This window comes from Myotis myotis, unplaced genomic scaffold, assembly GCF_014108235.1.
Source record: "Myotis myotis isolate mMyoMyo1 unplaced genomic scaffold, mMyoMyo1.p scaffold_m19_p_5, whole genome shotgun sequence".
NCBI classification, from domain to species: domain Eukaryota; kingdom Metazoa; phylum Chordata; class Mammalia; order Chiroptera; family Vespertilionidae; genus Myotis; species Myotis myotis.
In genome coordinates, this window is record NW_023416357.1 from 74,233,363 (window position 1) to 74,253,173 (window position 19,811).

Below are 19,811 nucleotides of genomic sequence, written 5' to 3' on the forward strand. Positions count from 1 at the left end.
CGTTGAAAGTCCCCCTGGCTTCAAGCACAGAGTTAGGTGCAGCTGTTTGCCTGCAACACAAGAAGCTCCGCAGATGAGGTCACTTCTCTGACCCCCGAGTCACCTCCAAGTTTCTATTCTCTGTGCTCTAAGCTAAGGAAGAAACTCGGAGTTTACAAAGGTAACTGGTCACTTCATCTTTTAGATACTTTCAGGTTATTAGGTGAGGCAGCATTTTAGAATCGGAGCAAGAAGCCCAAGCGTTTTTTCTCGGTGACCAGAAGACCTTCGGGCTAACTCAGAACGAGAATCGTAGGGCAACAGACAAGTTTGGGTAAAAGTTGGAGGGTTCGCTGCTATTGCCAGCCGAGAGTTAAAATGAAAATTCAACCAACCAGCACAAAATGAAGAAGCTCCATGCTTTTCTATTCCTCGCGGTCTTGCAATCTGGTCAGGATGATGTTTCCCAAATGGCAAATCCAGCTCCCGCCGAAGGGCAGGGAGCGCCCGCGGCCCAACCCCCGCGCCCGCGCGGAGGTGCGCACACCCTGCTCTGCAGGCTCGCAGGTTTCAGGCCCCGCCTCCTCCGGGCCCAGCCGGTCTCCGCAGACCTTAGGCCTGGAACCCGGGCGCCCGCAGCCCCGCGCCCCCGCCCCGCCGCTCCCCGTCCCCCGGTGCGGCGCCAGCCCGGCCGGAGCGCGCGGGCGGCGGGATCGCGGCGGACCTGGGTCCACGCCGCGCAGCCTCGGGTCCGGCGGGCGCAGGGGAGAGAGGCGGGGCGGCGGGCCGGGGCGGAGCGGCGGCCGGGAGCCGGGAGCCGTCCCTGCTGTGTCCGCCGGCCGCCAGGCGCAGCCATGGAGGTCTACATCCCGTCCTTTCGCTACGAGGAGAGTGACCTGGAGCGGGCATACACGGTAGGCGCGGGCCCCGGGGTGCGGGCCGAGGCCGCTGAGTCCGGGAGGTGCCCCTCGGGCCGCCGCCGTCCCCGCGCGGGGGTCCCTGCGCTCTCTCCCCTCCCCCGGCCCAGAGGAAGGGCTGCGCCCTGGGGCGGTTGTCAAGGAAACGGGCGCCTCCTGCCCGCCGTCCCGGTGCCGCGGTTCCGTCCCTCGTACCTCCCTGCCCCGCTCCGGGTCTGGGAGCCAGAAGCCAGGGAGTGGGGTCCCCGGACACGGCGCTGCCATGCGCGCGCCGCCCGGCCTCGGGAGCCCGCTGGGCTGCGTCCCTCTGCGACCCACTGCTCCCTCTGCCCAGACACTGCTGGCTTCGCGGCGGGTGGATGTGGGCTTCCAAGTTCTGTAGGTTTCATTCGGATGGATATGCTAATTTTAAAAAACAACCATTTGTGGTTATTAGCCTAAGTGAACACATGCGATGCTTTTAGATGGTTTCCAAAGTTTTTTTCCCCCTCGTTCCTTGCCATGAAATGGCTAAATCGGATACTTAATGAGCACCTGTTCCATACCTCGGACTGGGAGCTTTAAGAAATGAGAACCAGGGCCCCTGCTCTCCGAAGGGGAGGAGTGGGCGGGAGGGCGGAGACCAGGGCCTGGGACCTTTGGTAACAAGTTTAGTAAGTAAAGCGTAGGTGGTTGGTTTCCCAATGAATTCAGACATCTTTTTCCAGACAGTCCTTGCTAGAGGGAGAAGTGCCTCTGGCCGGGTAGACCTGGAAGAATTTATTTCCAGTTGTTAAAGAACTGGAGGGCTTTGGAGGAGGTTTCAGAGGGCAGCCTGAAAGTTCAGATTGTTATGTTACTCACTACGAATTCACTCACTTGCTAAACACCTGTTAACACTGATTTAGCAGCCAAGTATTTTGACCTCTCCTCTTTCCACAAGTTACCGGTTTTGGTGACAGCCTATTGGGTACCTTGTATTTTCATAGGAAGAATTAAAATCATTCTCTCAAAGGGATTTTTAGAATTAGGAGTCCTGTAGTGATTGAAAAAAAAAAAAGTCCAGGGAGCATGTGAGTTTTTAGAATTAAGTAGACCATTGGTCCAAGTGTCCCAAAACAAGTTGGGCTCCATGGTGGTCATTATTTTTATAGATAATACTTTCCCATGAATTAACCTGTGGTTAAACATTCTGTAGCTTCCTTTAAAAGGGGTGGGAGTTGAACTTAAATTTGAACTGTTGGAAGCTTTTTCCTTAGGCCTGAAACCTTGTCTGTCTTTCATTTTTCCAGCTCTCTCACCTCTCCCACCAGCATCAGCAGTCAGGAGGGCCCCACTGCCTTTGGGGCATTCTTTAAGGATCTGAAGATAAGGCTGCTTTGGGGGCACGTTGGTCTTCAGATGAAGGTGGTCTCAGTAGTCTGAGCTACAAGTTAATCACCTCCCCAAATAAGCACTTCTGAGTAGATTAAAATTAAGGTTCATTGGTCACTATTGATTTTCTTCTGTTCGAGCATCTGTGTTTTCCTCCCAAATCTTCAAATACCTTTTTATTTCCTGAATTATTGCCAGGAACGTGCCGGACTCCAGGTTGCAAATTAAACTGATTTCAAAGGAGCCCCCCCCCTTTTTTTTTTTTGATAAACTTGTTAGTTTGAAGATTGCTTATGTGATGAGAGTTTGTGTGCTTTAAAAACAAAATCCTAACTTATTTAGCTTGGTAACCATATTGTTAAGTTACCACCTGCAAGTGATATTGTCCTTAGTGAGTTTGCGAAGCAGCTTTTAGATACTTTGTTCCCTGTGAGCAACTATTTTATACTTGTACAACAGCTTATTCATTCAGCAGATGTTAACTGAGGAGCTGCTAGCATGTCTCTTGTAGGTGCTGGGAATAGCCATGAGTAACAGTTCATCTTTTAAAAAACAGCAACCTAGAGTTTAAAAAGATTTCCATTTCCTAAACCAGAAGTTGGTGAAATAACATATCTGTTAGTGTACAAATAACTTTTTACATTCGTGATTATGTTTGTGTATTAATTTAAAGAAGTATACCGCGTTCTTACAAATTCAGCGATAGGAAGTTTAAAGGAGAAAAGGGTGGCTCTTCTCTCCTGCCTTCAGTTCTGTGCCTCCGAGGTAATAAGCAGGAGAGCTTTCTTAGTGAGTTTCTCCTTATGCTGTGACATGTGCTTCTTCTGCCTTTGGATGAATGGCAGGATTTTACTATGACTCCTCCTCCACCTTGTGGATCTCTCTCGGTGTCAGTAGGGATAGGTCTGTCTCCTCCTAAGTAGGCGCACAGGGACCCTCCGCAGATGGAATGCACCGTAGTGTGCTTATCCAGATCTCTGTGGATGGCGTTGCTGTTTGTTTCTGATTTTTGGCAGCTATGTCAGATGTTGAAATAAGACATCCTGTGCATGCTTTTTATGCCTCCTGCTAGGAATTCTGTAGAACATTAACTGCAAATGCTGCTGCTGGGCCTGTCTTTTCATAAATATTGCTCCATTGTTATTCAGAAACTTTATACAAAGTTATGCTCGATGTACAACATAATTTACATTTAAAGAGTGAATCTTTTACCCTTTTAACATTTAAACATTTACTGTGAGCCTGCACTGTGCCAGGTGGGGAATTGAAAGATTGGAGTATGTTGTTTCTGCCCTCAGGGCTTCCCAGCCCATTGGATGGGGAAGGTAGGGAAGGGTTAGGTAGGGAAGGTTTAGGTAGGAAGGGTTAAGGTTAGGTAAGGAAGGGTTAGATAGGGAAAGGTTAGGGTTAGGTAAGGAAGGGTTAGGTTTAGGTTGGGAAGGGTTAGGTAAGGAAGGGTTAGGGTTAGGTAAGGAAGGGTTAGGTAAGGAAGGGTTAGGTAGGGAAAGATTAGGGTTAGGTAGGGAAGGGTTAGGTAGGGAAGGGTTAGGTAGGGAAAGGTTAGGGTTAGGTAGGGAAGGGTTAGGTAGGGAAAGGTTAGGGTTAGGTAGGGAAGGGTTAGGTAGGGAAAGGTTAGGGTTAGGTAGGGAAGGGTTAGGTAGGGAAAGGTTAGGGTTAGGTAGGGAAGGGTTAGGTAGGGAAAGGTTAGGGTTAGGTAGGGAAGGGTTAGGTAGGGAAAGGTGAGGGTTAGGTAAGGAAGGGTTAGGTAGGGAAAGGTTAGGGTTAGGTAGGGAAGGGTTAGGTAGGGAAAGGTTAGGGTTAGGTAGGGAAGGGTTAGGTAGGGAAAGGTGAGGATTAGGTAAGGAAGGGTTAGGTAGGGAAAGGTTAGGGTTAGGTAGGGAAGGGTTAGGTAGGAAAGGTTAGGGTTAGGTAGGGAAGGGTTAGGTAGGGAAAGGTTAGGGTTAGGTAGGGAAGGGTTAGGTAGGGAAAGGTTAGGGTTAGGTAGGGAAGGGTTAGAGAGAAGGGTGGGGAAGGGAAGAGTTAGGGAGGAAGAGGGCAAATAGACTCTGCTTCATGGTATTGTGCTGAAGGGTGGGGATAGAGGTCGCTGAGGAATGCTGACTTGAAATCTGATTAGGTTTTTGCTGGGATTGTGAATTCTACAAAGAGGAAGTGCAGGGCAGATGCTCATCTCAGCAGAAAGGCATTTCAAACTCCCAGATTCTCCAAAAACAAAGGCAACTTCTAAATCATTTTAGTTTACAAAGAAACAAGAGAGGATATTGTAACAAAATACCGATGAAGTCAAATATTACTTCATGGGAAGGTTATTCTCTCCACACCAAGCTCCCCATCCCCCCACCCCCAGTTTATTTCTTTAATATCTGTTTCCCTGCTAGGCTCTGCGCGCCTCGAAACTAGGACAGTGTCTGTCCCCACTGCTGTGCCCCAGTGCAGGGCCCACCACACAGCAAGAATGACACCTGCCTGCGGAATAAATAGTGAATGATCGAGTCTTTGATAGAAGAACATCAGCAGAGCAGGGTAATCCCTGACAGAGGGGCGGGGAGGGACCAGCTCACTGGCCTTGAGGGCTACAGAGGAGGATGAACTTCACCCTCAGACAGTGGGAAGTTTCGGGAGAGTTTTAAGGAAGGAAGTAACATGATGAGCTTTGCATTTAGAAAGATGACCCTAAAGCATTAATCATTTAAGAGAAGTTGGCAAAACTTCAGAAAGAAGAGGATGAGGGCCTGAACTAAGGCAACTTGGGAAGGAAAGGGGGTGACTACAAGCATCCCCAGGGTCTGGTGACCCAATGTGAGACAGCAGGGTGACTCCCATGGGTGTGTGTGTAGGCGAGGGGAGGGGGGCCATATTTCATCTGGGACCTGCTGAGTTTTTCATGGTGGGTGAGGCCATTTGATTTTAGAGTTCAGGATGTGTAAGATCTGGGCTGGAAACAGGGCGCTAGGGGGTCACTCAGCATAAAAGATTAAAAAGCGAACAAGTGGATGTTCCCAGGAAGAGCAGGTGGAGTGAGGAAAGAGGGAGGACTGCAGGTAAAAACTGGAACTTGCATGAGCAAGGAATTATTCGTAGAGCATCTAGAGCAGCGGTTCTCAACATGTGGGTCGCGACCCCTTTGGGGGTCGAACGACCCTTTCACAGGGGTCGCCTAAATACATCCTGCATATCAGATATTTACATTACGATTCATAACAGTAGCAACATTACAGTTATGAAGTAGCAACGAAAATAATTTTATGGTTGGGGGTCACCACAACATGAGGAACTGTATTAAAGGGTCGCGGCATTAGGAAGGTTGAGGACCACTGATCTAGAGGGAGAAGTGTGAGGCAGGAAGAGAAGAAATGGCAGACACTTTACAAGAAGGAAGGAGCGCGATGTGGCTGAGCGGTCAGGGGAGGATGGAGGATAGAGAACTGCCCGTTGGATGTGAGGGTAAGCAGTCCTGGGCGCCGGAACAGGCTAGTGTTTTCCATTTTCAGACACTGTTAAAAACAACAAAACTGGAATTACTGCTTCGGTAACAACACAAAAGTTTGAATATATTAGATATTATTTTCCATAGCGGTAAAAATTAAGGCATTGAATTAAGTAGTTTTTCAGGTTTGTTTTAACTGTGTTGTGCTTAAGCGAATGTATCTTTCTTGGGATTGGACTCTTACTGATTACTTGATGTATCATGCTTTTTAATACATAAGGCAGTTTCAGGGATGCATGATATACACAGGGATCATTGTTTTCATATTTTATGGATTAAAATACAAAAATAGAACAATATTGTGAGCCCCCATTTACTCATTTCTCACCTTCAGTATTTCACAATTTTTATATTATTCACCACTCCTCATTTTTCCATTTTTAAAAAAATTCTGGAATATTTTAAAGCAAATCCAAAGTATAATTTCTCCTGTGACTATTTCACTATGGCTATCTGACAGGTGAAGGTTTCTTAAACATAACCAAAATGAAAATTTACCACAAAATTAGCAGTGCCTTTATCTTGCCACTGGTCCAAAGTCTGTGTGCCGGACACATCGAAAGGCTAAAACTCAAAATGTCAGAGTTGGAGTAAGGAAAAGTTTATTGATCAAGAAGACTCAAACCAAGAAGGGAGGAGACCTAATCCTAAGATCCAGTTTAAGAAGGTACAGACTTCAAGCTTCTTTTATGTCAAGGGAAGGGAAAGTGGGAGGGATTGTTTGTATAAAAACTCAAGCCCCAAGCAGAAGTCTTCTCATGATGAGCATGTCTAACCCAGGAGCTATTACCCGTAGGTCATGGGAACATTGCAGGCTTACACAAGAGGGAGTCACAGAGACCTTGCACTTCCCTGTTGCAATATAATCACAGTGCTAGCTGTTTTTGCTATTCTTAACATTACCACAATGCAGATATTGCCTTGGCATGAACAATGACCTGCAAGAAGTATTATTATTGCCATTTCCCATTTGTGAGAATGAGACTGGGAGGTTGAGGTAGGGGCCTGGCTACCTGAGAGTGGCCCTCCTCTCTCTGTTTGCTTTCATCCTCAGAGTAGCTTCCACCAGGTGAAAAAAAATGGTAACAAGCTGCAGATTAAAAGACAATTTTTTAAAAATATTATAACATCTAGAGGAAGAGAGGAAGGACATTTTCCCCCCAGAAGCTCTGAACAAATGCATCTCTCTTCCTCTCTCATGATCCCAGGTGGGTTTCTTAACTGACCTGCCGCCAGGGGAATCCTGGGTGCTGATTGGCTGAGGCTAGGGCTGACTGAACCAATCACCATGGCAAGGATAGGTTAACCAGAGAGTTAAAATAGTTAGAGGGCATCTGGAGCTGGGAAGGAGGTCAGTCATTCCTGCCACTGAACTCTATAGACACCACAGTGGGAGAAGGTCAGAAGGGCAGTGAGGGCACAATGTCCACACAGCACCTTTCAATCACCCATTGTAAGCGTCTGCGATGAAGGAGCCCTTTGTGTAGCAAACACAAAGCTGGCACACTGCCTCACCCATGGTAAGCACACAGCATAAGTGAACATTAAATACTTAATACATGCGGAGTGATTAAATCTAACATTTGTAAGCTATGTTGCTTAAGGACAACAAATACAGTTTGAAAATATTCTTGAACATTAACACACAGAATACTCCATTCCCTTAAAAATCGAAATAGGTACAAGGGGATTGGATTTTGTGCAAATATGGTGCTTAGAAATTTGGGGACAGAAGTAAATTTGTTTTCATTGAGCTAGAAATACATTTTAATCTTTTTTTCCCCAGTAGTTTTTACTTTGTGATTGATCCATTCTTTTAATATAAACTTTTAATATTGAAATAATTTTAGATTTGCAGAACAACTGCATGGCTGGTCATGAGAGTTCCTATATACCCTTCTCCCAGTTTCCCCATTGTTAACATGAAGCATTACCGTTGTAATGTCACAACAAGGAAACGAGCATGGTACATTACTATTCCCTGAGCTCCAGACTGTATTTGAATTTAACCAGTTTTTCCACTAATGCCCTTTTTCTGTCCCCGGATCTGATCCAGGATACCACATGGCATTGTTTCCTCTGCTTTGATGTGAGTTAGTAGTCCAAATCATAGCACACTGTCTCAAAAATGGGGCAAGCCAAATAAAATAGTGTTTACCTCAGATGCTTCCTGGGTAAGATTTGCCAGTTGGCAAAAGCCTATTTATGTGATTCCACCAGTTTATGACAGAAGCTGACACAGCCTCCAGGTGAAGGGCACAGGCTATGAACTCATGCTGTCTGCATTCAAATCTGGCTTTGAACATTTAGCCCAAAGTCTGACTTTGGGCAAGCTCCTTAATCTCCTATGTCTTATTTTCCTCGGCTGTAAAAGGGGAGAGAATACTAGTACCTACCTTATTGGGTGGTTTGAGGATTAAATGTGATTATTTTTGCAAAGCACAAGGAATGGTATCTGTGGCTATGTTCTGAGTCTTATTATTTTGAGTAGGGGCTGCCTTGAAGTTTAATTTTCTTAGAGCTCTTTAATGTGAATTAATAATGTAAACAGAAGTCCAGAATTACTTATTTTATGCTATTTAAAATAAACTCTTCCCAAATACTTTGAAGTACTTCAGAAGTAGCAGTCACCTATAACCAACTGATCTTATTACAACTTTCAAATTGTGTGTATCAACCTGTGTATTTGGGGTCAGTTTTTTTAAGCCTATTTACTACATTTTTTTCTTCAAAATCATAAAGGCTAATGCACATACGTACATGATTAGGAAATAGTATTATAGACGGCATAGAGATACATATTTCACCTCCTCTACTCTCTTCCATTCCCCACTGCATCCCTCTAAAGCAAAGGACCCCTCAGGCTCACACCTTGCATTTTTATTTGTTTTTTTTTATCTTTATTGTTGAAAGTATTACATATATCCCTTCCACCAACCCCCCTCATTGCCTCCCCCAACTAGGCCTTCACCGCCCTATTGGCTATGTCCATGGGCTATGCATATCCTATGTAATAAAAGCCTAATATGCTAAGTGTCCGACCGTTCGACCGTTCGACCAGTCACTATGATGTGCACTGGCCTGTGCACTCTCGCAATCCTGGATCCCTCGGGGGATGTCGGAGAGCCAGTTTTGGCCCCATCTCTGCAGGCCAGGCCAAGCCAAGGGATCCCATTCATGCACAAATTCGTGCACCAGACCTCCAGTATACATATAAGCACCTTGAAATTTTATGCTGGTTTTCCAGGTACTCATTCAGATTTCCATGGAACTTCCTGTTATTTTGCTTTCTATATGTCTTTTCTGTTTTAATTTTCAATTGTTGCCTTGTTCCTCCTCCCTTTTAAAAATAACTGTTTAGTATGGAAAAAATTCAATATATTTAGCAGTGGAGAGAATAATGACCCCTTTACTCAGCTTTAAAAATGATCCACTCAGATCAGTTTTGTTTCTTACTTTTTCCCGCCATTCCTTGCCCGTCCTTCCCCATTTCATTTTGAAGCAAATCTCAGACTTGTCTGAATATTTTCAGTTTGTATGTTCAGGTTCTCCTTTTAAAGTGCAATTACAATATCATTATCAGACATTTCAAAATAAGCAGTATTTCATAAATATCAATCCATTTTTACATTTCCTTCATTTTCCCATGCATGCTCCTTTTTAAATATGCAGTTTGTTTGAGTTGGGATTGAAACAAGGTTCATGAAATGAGATTATTTAATATGTCTCCTTAGTCTTTTTTAATTGATAGGTTCTTTTTCCATCTCTCTATTTTTTCTTTTATAAATATTTTGTTGTATAGATTGTGACATTTGTCCCCGTAGACTTTCCCACACTGGATTTTGCTGACTACTTCCTTATGTCATTATTAACACACTAGAGGCCCAGTGCCTGGATTCATGCACCGGTGGGGTCCCTCGGCCTGACCTGCACCCTCTTGCAATCAGGAACCCCTTGGGGGATGTCAGAGAACCGGTTTTCGGCCTGATCCCCACAGGCTAGTCCGAGGGACCCCACCAGTGCACGAATCCATGCACTGGGCCGGTTTTGGCCCAATCCCCGCAGGCCAGGCTGAGGGACCCCGCAGGTGCATGAATCTGTGCACCAAGCCTCTAGTATGCATATAAGATCTTTGGTTAATCTCTTCCCTCCCTTTCCCCTCCCCCTTCCCTCTGAGATTCATCAGTCTGTTCTGTGTTTCCATGCCTGTGCATTGAGCGTTTACCCCCTGGTGGTCAGTGCACGTCATAGCTACTGGTCAAACAGTTGGCCAGTCGCTTAGGCTTTTATATATATAGATTCTTCTGTTCCTTATATTGTGAAGAAGTAGAGGCTTGATCATTTTTCGATTTGATTTGTGATGCTAGGAGCCAGCCATCGAAGGATATTGCCAAGATCTATTAACTCATTAGTGGATGTTCAGTATTGAACATCCTATATGTTCATCCTATGTGTTCCTATATGTATTTTGTCCCAGCTCTGCCTGTTTTCAGGTGTGGCTTTGTTAAGTCGGGTGCTGTGTTCTTGACACAATATTAGTTGTGTCAACTTACTTGCTTTCTACTATAACAAGGTCTTCTCCATGCATCTTTTACCTTTCCTGCTCCAGATCTGGAATTTGCTTTTTCTCTAAAGATCCCTGGTTGCTTTTGGTGGAAAATGATATTTAGAGCTCATGATCTAGTCATAAGGTATATAATACACATTGACACTGGGCTTGTGGAGGTTCCTAGATCTTTTCAATGGTCCAAGCTAGGGATTTTTAACAGGTAAAATATGTAGTAAATTCAGGACAACAAGATTTTTTTCCTAGTCTCTTTTATCTTCAACTTGTCTTCTTTCTATGGTACTGAAAAATCTCAGTACTTTAGAGGCTGAGCTTGATAGGATTAAAACATCATATGATTAATTACTTCATCTCACATTATACACACCAGTGTGACCTAATTGTAATATCAGTACTACCATCAAGAACATGATTACTGAATACAGCTTAAAACATACTTTAAAAAGTTTTTTTGTTCTTTGACCTATCCCACGAGGAGTGTGCAGATGACTGTGTTTTAAAATTACTTGGATTGGTTCTTCTCTTGTAACACTAACTAGCTACCAGCTTTGTTTTATTTTGTATTCTTAGGAATTATTTTAAAAATTAATTTTGGTCTGTGTGGTTCAGTTGGTTGGGCGTCATCCATTCCCAGTTCCATTCCCAGTCAGGGCACATGCCGGGTTGCTGGCTCGACCCCAGGTAAGGGGCGGGCAGTAGGCAGCCAATTAGTATTATTCTCTCATATCAATGTTTCTCTCTTCTCCCTTCCTCTCTCTCCCCCTCTTTAAAAAAAGAAGAAGAAGAAGAAATCAATAAACTAGTCTTTAAAATTTTTAATTTTGTTTTATACTTGTGTAAAGTATATTCTATAACAGGTTTGTTTGCAGAAATCTACCTTCTGTTCATGTCCTTTTCACCCTATTTTCTTCCTTTTCCATTGAAGACCATTAAAAAAGTTATGGTTGCTTTTGGGTTGGAGGGGGCTTAGGTGCAGCCTTCTTTGATCATCTCAAACCTGGGTTCCTTTGATACCAGCTGCCTGCACTGTGCTGCTGAAGTTCATTCCCAGCGAGATCAAAGTCGTTTACCTGAGGTGTACTGGCGGGGAAGTCAGTGCCCTATCTGCCCCGGTCCCCTGGGTCTGTCTCCAAAAAAGATTGGTGATGACATCTCCAAAGCAACCAGTGTTTGGCGGGTCTGAGGATTACAGTGAAACTGACCCTTCAGAACATAGAGACCCAGAATGAGGCAGTGCCTTCTGCTTCTGCCGATCATCAAAGCCCTCAAAGAGCCGCCAAGAGACAGAAAGAAGCAAAAAATCATACAACAGGAAATGCTCTAACTCCTTCCCCATAAGAGGAGGTAAAGCCCTTGAATCATGTTGCTCTTCTCCTTGATATCATGTAACTTAAGAACTATGGTATAAAGTTAATACATCTTATGTTGCATGACAAAGAGAAAAGAGAGGGAAGAAAATGCATATAGTTGCCTTATATAGGTGAATAAGTATATGGATATATATACATACAAATATAAGAAAATAAGGGGGGAATACTCATGACAATTACAGCCTACATTTCTGTAACTGGTCATGTGGTTATAGTTGGTATTTATATGAATATTTCCTTTGCTTTCAGCAAGCACCTCAACTGGTTGTGGTTCTTTACTGGTGGGTGATCCAAACCTTCATTCCTGAAGGGTTTAAGATGTTAGTAGTTCTGCCTGAATTGGATTGTTTTAATTTTCCATTGACTTTAATCACTAGGAGATGTCCAAAGGAATCTCCTATATTTAGACACACTCTTCCTTACCTCCATTGTGCAGTCGTGTCCAACTCCCCCTTCGCAGTCAGGATCAGTCACCCTCCTCAGCCCAGGAACTCCCTTCTGTTAATTCAGAGCTGAAGCGGTCAGGTGGCAGTCTTAACTTCCAGTTCCAGGGAATCCTTATTGTATCTCCTGTTGGAACTAAGACTTCTAGGCCTGCAGAGTATAAAGTCATAGGGACAGGAAGGAAAAATTTTGCCAGCAGGTCCTAGAAGTAATAGTGTGTGGTGTCACTTCCATTTCCACCCCTTGATTCCCGGGAATCTGGCTGTCGGAGAAACAGCACCATACAGTGGACGCTGACTCAGAGCATATGCAGCCTCCCAGAGAACCTTGTCTCAGCCCTGCAAGGTGTCTCCACATAGCTGGCCCTGTACCCGAGTCTGCAAGAGGCCACTCCACTGTTCTGCCAAACCCACTGCTGCAGGATGGTGGGGAACATGGTAAGACCTGTGAATTCCCTGATCATGGGTGGACTCATTGCATCACTTCATTTGCTGTGAAGTGAGTTCCTTAATCAGAAGCAAAGCGGTGTGGAGTGCCACCGTGGTGGATAAGGTGTTCCGTAAGTCCATGGTAGTGTGGCAAAAGCATTGCGTGACCAAGCACAGCGAACCACCAGGTGCGCTGCTCAGAGATTCCCCACAGGGAGGACTGGCCTGCCCCGCTGTCCTTCACGAATGTCTCTGAAGGGGCAGACGTGCTGTAGCTGTCCACTTCTGGGGGGTGCCTGCGTCTGGTGTAGACCCATCTGTAAACCAGGCCCGAGTCTTTTTCCACCAACTGATAAAAGGGGATGATGCCCCATGAGGCCAGAGGTGCGGGCTGGCAGAGCGAAGGTGGTCAGCAGGCGTGGGAACTGTGGGCATCTGGGCCACTGCTTTAAGGAACTGACTTGTGCCCTCAGGGCCTGCTGAGGTCCAGTCTCTAGGAACCACTCGCATTTGATGATGGAGTGCTGCTGGGCACATCCGACTTTATAGTTTGATGAGTCCACTAACACCCAGTTCCTGATGGCCAGCTCAGGTCCAATGGTAACTTGGTGGCTCCTGGGTAAGCTTTAGGTCTCTATGAAGGCCCAATGGCAGGCCAAGAGCTGCTTCTCTGAGGAGAGTAGCCATCCACAGAGGATGGCAGGGCTTTGCTCTGGAATCCTAAGGACCTGCTGTGTGATTCACCGATAGGGCCTGCCAAAGGCTCCAAACAGCACCCTGTCTGCACTGCCTCTTCCAGCACCATCGATTGATCTGCTGGTCCCCGTGCCAGAGCAGCTTGCGCAGCAGCCTGGACCTGTTGCAGAGCCGTCTCTCGTTAGGGGCCCAGCGCAAAAGAAACGAGCAGCTTTTCTAGTCACTGGGTAAAGGGGCTGGAGTAACACACCCAGACTATGTTGCCTCCAAAATCCCAAGAGGGACACCCCATTATGGAGGGCAGTTTGCTGTACTTGGTCTGAAGTAAATACCTCACCGAAAAAATGCCTCATAGAAACACCCAGGAGGCTTCATCAAATATTCGTCTACTCCATGGTAATATTAACCATCACACATCCTTCTAAAAGTGAAATATACATTCTATCCATAAATAAACATTGTAGTGTTTTTCTCCTTTTTGTTTTAGTTCAGATGAACATAACATATAAAACAAGCTTTTGTATTTTATTTGATATTTACTTTAGACTGTGTTTGGTTCTTTCTGAAGTTGGAAGGTTTTTACTTTTGGCTGCACACCTATGGAAAAATTTGTGTCTCCATTAAAAACAATTATTGATTGATTGAATTTATTTTTTAAATTTATCTTTGTTGTTGAAAGCATTACAAATGTCCCCTTTTTTCCCATTGACTCCCCCCCAGGCCTTCACCACACTATTATTTGTTAGAAGAAGGAAAGGAGGGAGAGAGGAAGGGAGGGATGGAGGGAAGAAGAGAGGGGGAGAGAGAGAGAGAGAGAGAGAGAGAGAGAGAGAGAGAGAGAGAGAGAGAGAGAGAGAGAGAGAGAGAGAGAGAGAGAAAACGAACGAGAGAGTACCCATGAGAGAGATTCGTTGTTCCATTTATTGATACATTCATTGGCTGATTCTTGTTGTGCCCTGACCAGGGATCGCACCCACAACCTTGGCATATCGGGACAACATTCTAACAACTGAACTACCCAGCCTGGGTGATGTGTCTCCATTTTCAAAAAGTGATCATAGTTCAGGGAATAAAAGTTGATAGAAAAGTCTGTTTTCCTTGTTTATTATTAGTGAACAATTAGATCTCATTGTCAGTAAAAATGGATGGCTGCAGCTTCCAAACTATTGAGCCTGTGCTAATAAATGCAACAGTTGTTCATAATTTGGTGGTAAATGACCTTTAAGTGTAGATGTTTACAGAAGCTGTCCTTGGGGAACAATTTAACTTCCAAATGACACCCCTGAGTACTTGTTATCATTTAAATATGCTTCCTTTTGTCAATAATAGAATAACAAATACTGGTTAGATTTCTAATGTTGATTCAGATACCAGGAAACCTGCTGTATAAATTAGTGTACACTTGATTTATATTGACCAAAATTTTTTACATTGCTGTGTTACAGGTCAAGGTGACATGCATTTAAATGCATTCTAGACCAGAGGTCAGACTTGACTGACATGAATGCTTACGCTGGTTTTAATTAACTTTTAAATATTATCCTAAAATTCCTTCTCAAGCACCAGTTATTAGGAAGAGGATTGAAATGAATTTAGGACATTAGTGGAGACCTTATTTTAAAAATCGATACTCTTGATCTTTCCCATAAAAATTATTGGAGTAAATTATTGCTACACTTTATCTTATAATTTGTATGGAAATCAGATCTGTTTTATCCATGATAGACTCTGAATTCATATTCTGTGGGCTTTCCATTGATGGTTTTGCAGAAATAATCTGAGATAGCATTGAGAAAAGCAAAGTAACGCACAAAGTCTTACCTAGTACAGAAAATACTTTATCAAGCAAGTGCATTTTCTCAGTACTATGAACTTTTCCACTGATGATGCATGTGGAGGGAGGGTGGTTTGCAGGGTGAGGATGTGGATTAGATTTGCCGGCCATTCATTAGTAGCCCAGAGTGGTAGATGTTTTAGGGAAGCATTAGTCAACATCTGCTTTGCCTTTTGAGAGACTATCTTCCAAATGAATGCTGCTTCTTTTACATATTAATATTGTTGGATAAAAATCATTTGCTTTCAGTGTAGACATTTTCTCATTTGTGCCCCATGTAAGAAGGTCAAATTTGAAAGTTTAGAACTGAAATATACAAAGGTTTTGATTTTTCTCAACCATGAAGATCTTCATTGTCAATCAAAAAGTGTGCTTTGCCGGGGAAGGCTATAAGAGGGCAATGGGAATAAAACGGAACATATGTCATACTTTCAGCAATAAAGGTGTGTTGTTGTTTTTTTAAAGTGTGCCTTGGATTCCATATGAACTGTTATCCATGTAAACAAAGCTACCTTCCAGAGCGAAAAAGACACCACCTTGACCATCTTCCAACAGCAGATACCTAGGAAGTCCGTTTAGTTTCAGCCACACTGTGCTTCCTTAGCCTGTAGCTTTGTGCCTACGTTTCACGCACCCAAAATAGCATCGACCCCTTATTGCCCATGAGGGCAAAAGAAGTGGCAGTGTTGAAAATGCTAATAAGAGAAGGGGAAGTGGAGATGATAAAAATTGAAAGTGATGAGAGAATGACAAATGTTGCTTGTGTGTGTGAGATGAATCATTCAATAGTGGGAATGGAGCTGAAGGACAGAGGGGAGAGTCGTGCAGCCTTTCCTGTAAGTGGACATGGCACTTAAGAGGTGACTGACAAAAGGAAGATTTTGGGGTGTCAGCACCAACTTCGGGTGTCCGGTGCTAAGGGAGAATGGGAAAAAGACTAATTGTTGATGTGATGGTACTGCTGGTGGATGGAACACTGTCCAAACGAAGGGTTGGGCTTCCAGTGCAAACGACTAGCTGCTAAAGCTGTGGTGCTTGGACATGGCTGCATCCGGGAATCACCCAGAGATCTTTACAATCCACGATGCCTGAGTCCTGCCCTTAGAGAGCCTGGCGGTGCCAGGGTATGAATTGAGCATCAGAATTGTTAACAGCTCCCTGGGTGATTCTATTAAACAGTCCAAGTTGAGACCTGAACTAAAGATGTCCCCAACAAGCTCGTGGAGATCATTTGCCCCAACACATCTGTGGTTCTTGGGAGCGATAAAAAAATACCGATTTTCAGGCTCTATCCCCAGAGGTTCTGATGTAATTAGGGCTCAGGCTGTGGTATGGTTTAACAACTCTCCAGGTGATTTTGATTTGTACCTAATCCCCAAAACTGAGGGATGGGTGGCTTACCCTGTTTTGAAAAAGATGCCCTGCACAGTGGACATGTAGCATGAAGGTAGAAGCATCGGCTTTGATTTAAAGCTTTAGAGCAGCGGTGGGGAACGCCTGGCCCAAGAAATCCTTTGGTCTGGCCCTGCCAAGGCATTGGGGGTGAGTTAATTAAATGTTTGACCAAATGGAGCAGGCTAATTTTTAAGGTGGTAATTTTGTATGGCCCTCGGATGATGTTATAAATATCCAAATGGTCCTTGGCAGAAAAAAGGTTCCCCACCCTGCTTTAAAGGATCGGTGCACATTCTGATTCAGCAAAAGTGCACCTAAGACTGAGCGCCGAAACCATACTTGCGTCTATAGATCCACAAACATATGAACTTAAAAAAGGCTTTCTGCCCGCAGCCACTCTGAGGAACTTCTCAAAGTGTCGTAACCAAGCTTCGGAGCGAGGTGCGTGGTTCCACATTCTTGCAAGTCACTAGTTTCCTTGAACCTCATGTCCCTAAAGTGCCTACTTCCGCTTCTCACAAGGATCCAATGCAGGTCCCGAGCCCGTAGGAAGAACTCCCTCCGCGGGAAAGCTGTTGCTATTTTGAATACTTCTCATTAAGTTTTGCCAGTAGGGATTAATATGCTCTATATTTCACCTTCCTTTCATCCAGAATGAAAATTTTTCTTTTTTTCTCATCTTTGAACACTTCAGCATTTACTTCACTGCTTTAACTGAATTCTCTTTCCAAGCAGTGCTTTCCTTGCAGTGTTTTCCAATTAGAGAATGAAATCTAAATGCAAGAACACATGAGGAACGTTGGTTATGTGGTTAACTCAGCCGTCGTTGAGAACCGCGTTTTACTGGTCAGAGGGCTTGGATGAAATTCCCCTTGTTTGTTGTGCTTTGGATTCCCAGCTGTTGGCAGGCAGAACCATGACTTCGTTTCCTGCTTTCTGCAGATAAGAGAAGGTGTTCTGAGAAGCGGCCGGAAGAGTAACCTGCATTTGTAAATGTTTTAGTGTATGGCTCTGGCCTGGCACTGGGATGGGGCCAGTTCCCACGCAGACCTATTTTGGTGTGTTTTGCTGTGGGCAGAAGTAGGACTTTGCCTCCTGACTCATCGGAGCTCAGGGTTACCCAGGTTCAGAGGAGGCCAGCGTTAACAAACGTCAGTTTAACCCGGAGCGTTGTTTTTGAAGCTGCTGCCATGACCCTGGCATCTTCCTTTCAGTGAGTTCTGGGCCTAGAGGGTTCTTTGGAGCTCATCTTTCTGGGGCTCATCATCTAAGCCGCTGGCTGGGGAGGCTGGCAGGCTTTTTAATTGGAAGTTTAGCTCAGAATTTATGTGGGCGGGAGGGGCATGTTCTCATACTGAGTGCTCTGTGGGGCCTGATGAGGGGGCTGGCGGGGTGAACCAGGCAGGGGATGTGCGGTGTGAGGCACAGCTTTATCAGCTTCAGTATTTACTTACATTCATTGATTCAAGCAGTAGCTCTTGGTGACCTGCGGTGTACCAGGCACGTCCTGGGCCCTGGGGATGCATCACTTTCAGCAGTTTTCTTTCCAAGACCCTCAAGACATTCCAGATTTCTCTCTCATAGGGATTCTTCCTGTTTATGAACACAGCATACACCAGAGTCAGCTAGTTCTGTATGGCTTTGTGGAGAGCTAAACATATAAATACGGTTATGTTAGCAAGCTTTAATGTGAGTAAACGGTTAACCTCAGTTTCCTTATCTTTAAAATGGGCTGTCTGTCGTAGCTAACCCATAAGGCCATTGCCCGGATTAAGTGATATAATGCATGTGAAATGCACTGCCTTGGAAAAAGGTGACCAGAGCCCAGAGAGCCCACATGGTAAGACTTCATTTTTATGGGGGAAACGTGCCTAAGTCTTATGGCTTGCCCAGGCAAGAAAATAGGCACTTCTAAAGAAGTCTTCTTTTGATACTTTGCCATCGTTTGCTTGAGGCGTGTGCAGTCAGAGTGCACAGAGCAGAAGGCACCTGGCTGGAAGGTGCTCCAGACCTGGGCTCTCACCTGCACAGGCCTCCTCACGCCTCGGTCCCCTCCTTTGTAAGACGGGAGAATGCTAGCACCGAGAGTTGTGAGGCTGAAGACGGAATTGGAGATCATCAATGAAAAGCATCTCGTACTGCTTGGGGAATGTACTGAAAACACAGTTGCTGTTGTTTTCCGGGATCTGAAAAGCAGGAGGTTCATGGCAGGTTCTCTTGATAGCAAGCTGGGCATGAAAGCACTCCTTTCGCTTCTTCTTGTGTCATCTCTGCCTCCGACCTGGGCAGCCAGCTCTCCTGCTCAGAGCCACCTGCCCAGGGCCCGGAGCCTCCTGGGTGGACCCAGCAGGAGGTAGGGGCACGCGGTTCTGCTGCGGAGGGTGGGAGGGAGCCTGCTGTGGTTCTAGTGCTGTGAGAGGCCTTTTTGCTGTGCAGTTATTCTCCACTGGACAGACGCCAGCTGCCCCGGGGCCAGGGTCTCACCCATTGGGTCCCGAGGCCTCTGGCCTCGGTTCTGCCCGAGTGGTTTGGGGCGGGAGGGGCTCATGCTCGTGCCCAATGGGGATGTTCCTGGGTGTGCAAGGGATTGGAAAGGAACGTTTGAAACATGTACCCAGTTCGTTGGGGGTTAATTTAGGCAACCAAAGAGTCGTCCAGGATTGTTACTAATAGTGGAGAGGAACTTGAAACAGAAACTCGGCACAAAAGATGGTCCGTGTACAATGAGTTTTGGTAATTCAAGGAAGTGTTTTGTAATGTGTTAAGTCAAAATATAGGAAACACCTTTCGCCATAAAGAAATGGATATGGAAGTGCCCGAAACTGGCTTATTAAATAATACTGGTTAGACATGATTTAAAACTTTGTGCATGTGTTTTACTCTCAGATTATGTGACAGTTGGATTTCGTCACTCCTGTTTGACCTGTCCAGTGTTTGCTTCTGTTGGCGGCCCCAGGTCTGTGCAGGAGCCTTCGCTGTAGGAAGCACTGTGAGCTACGAACTGTCCTCCAGAATGTCTGTGGACCGTTTTGTACCTAAGCCTTTATAAACAGTTCTACTGATTTTCCTCAAGGGCTATACAGACTGGGCCCGCAGGAAGCCTATCCCGCTCCCCTTCTCATAGCTAGTTAGCTGTGTTTTCCTTTCCCAAACCAGTTCTAGTTTCACTTCCTCCCAGTAGCCAGCGATGAGATTTTCACTTTTGCCCAAGAGTTTTCTTCTTACTCCCTCATCTTCAAACCTGTAAGCCAGTGAGTGATGGTTCCCCGTGGCAGTGCTGGCTTCCACGTGGAAAGCTGGCTCCCACATGTGGCTGGAGG

At 45.2% G+C, this 19,811-nt stretch overlaps 1 protein-coding gene across 4 annotated transcripts in view; it reads left to right on the forward strand.

Moving 5' to 3' along the window:
• The first annotated feature begins 695 nt into the window (after window positions 1-695).
• SNX24 (sorting nexin 24) overlaps window positions 696-19,811 on the forward strand; it is a 133,004-nt gene continuing 113,888 nt past the window's right edge. For 2 of the 4 annotated variants that reach the window (XM_036309109.1, XM_036309113.1), the window contains exon 1: window positions 696-893. In XM_036309109.1, coding sequence (XP_036165002.1) covers window positions 834-893 — 60 coding nt within the window. In that variant the 5' untranslated portion in view covers window positions 696-833. Of the gene's footprint in view, window positions 894-4,648; window positions 4,794-19,811 lie in introns of all 4 variants that reach the window. The other 2 variants (XM_036309112.1, XM_036309110.1) reach the window with 2 other exon arrangements.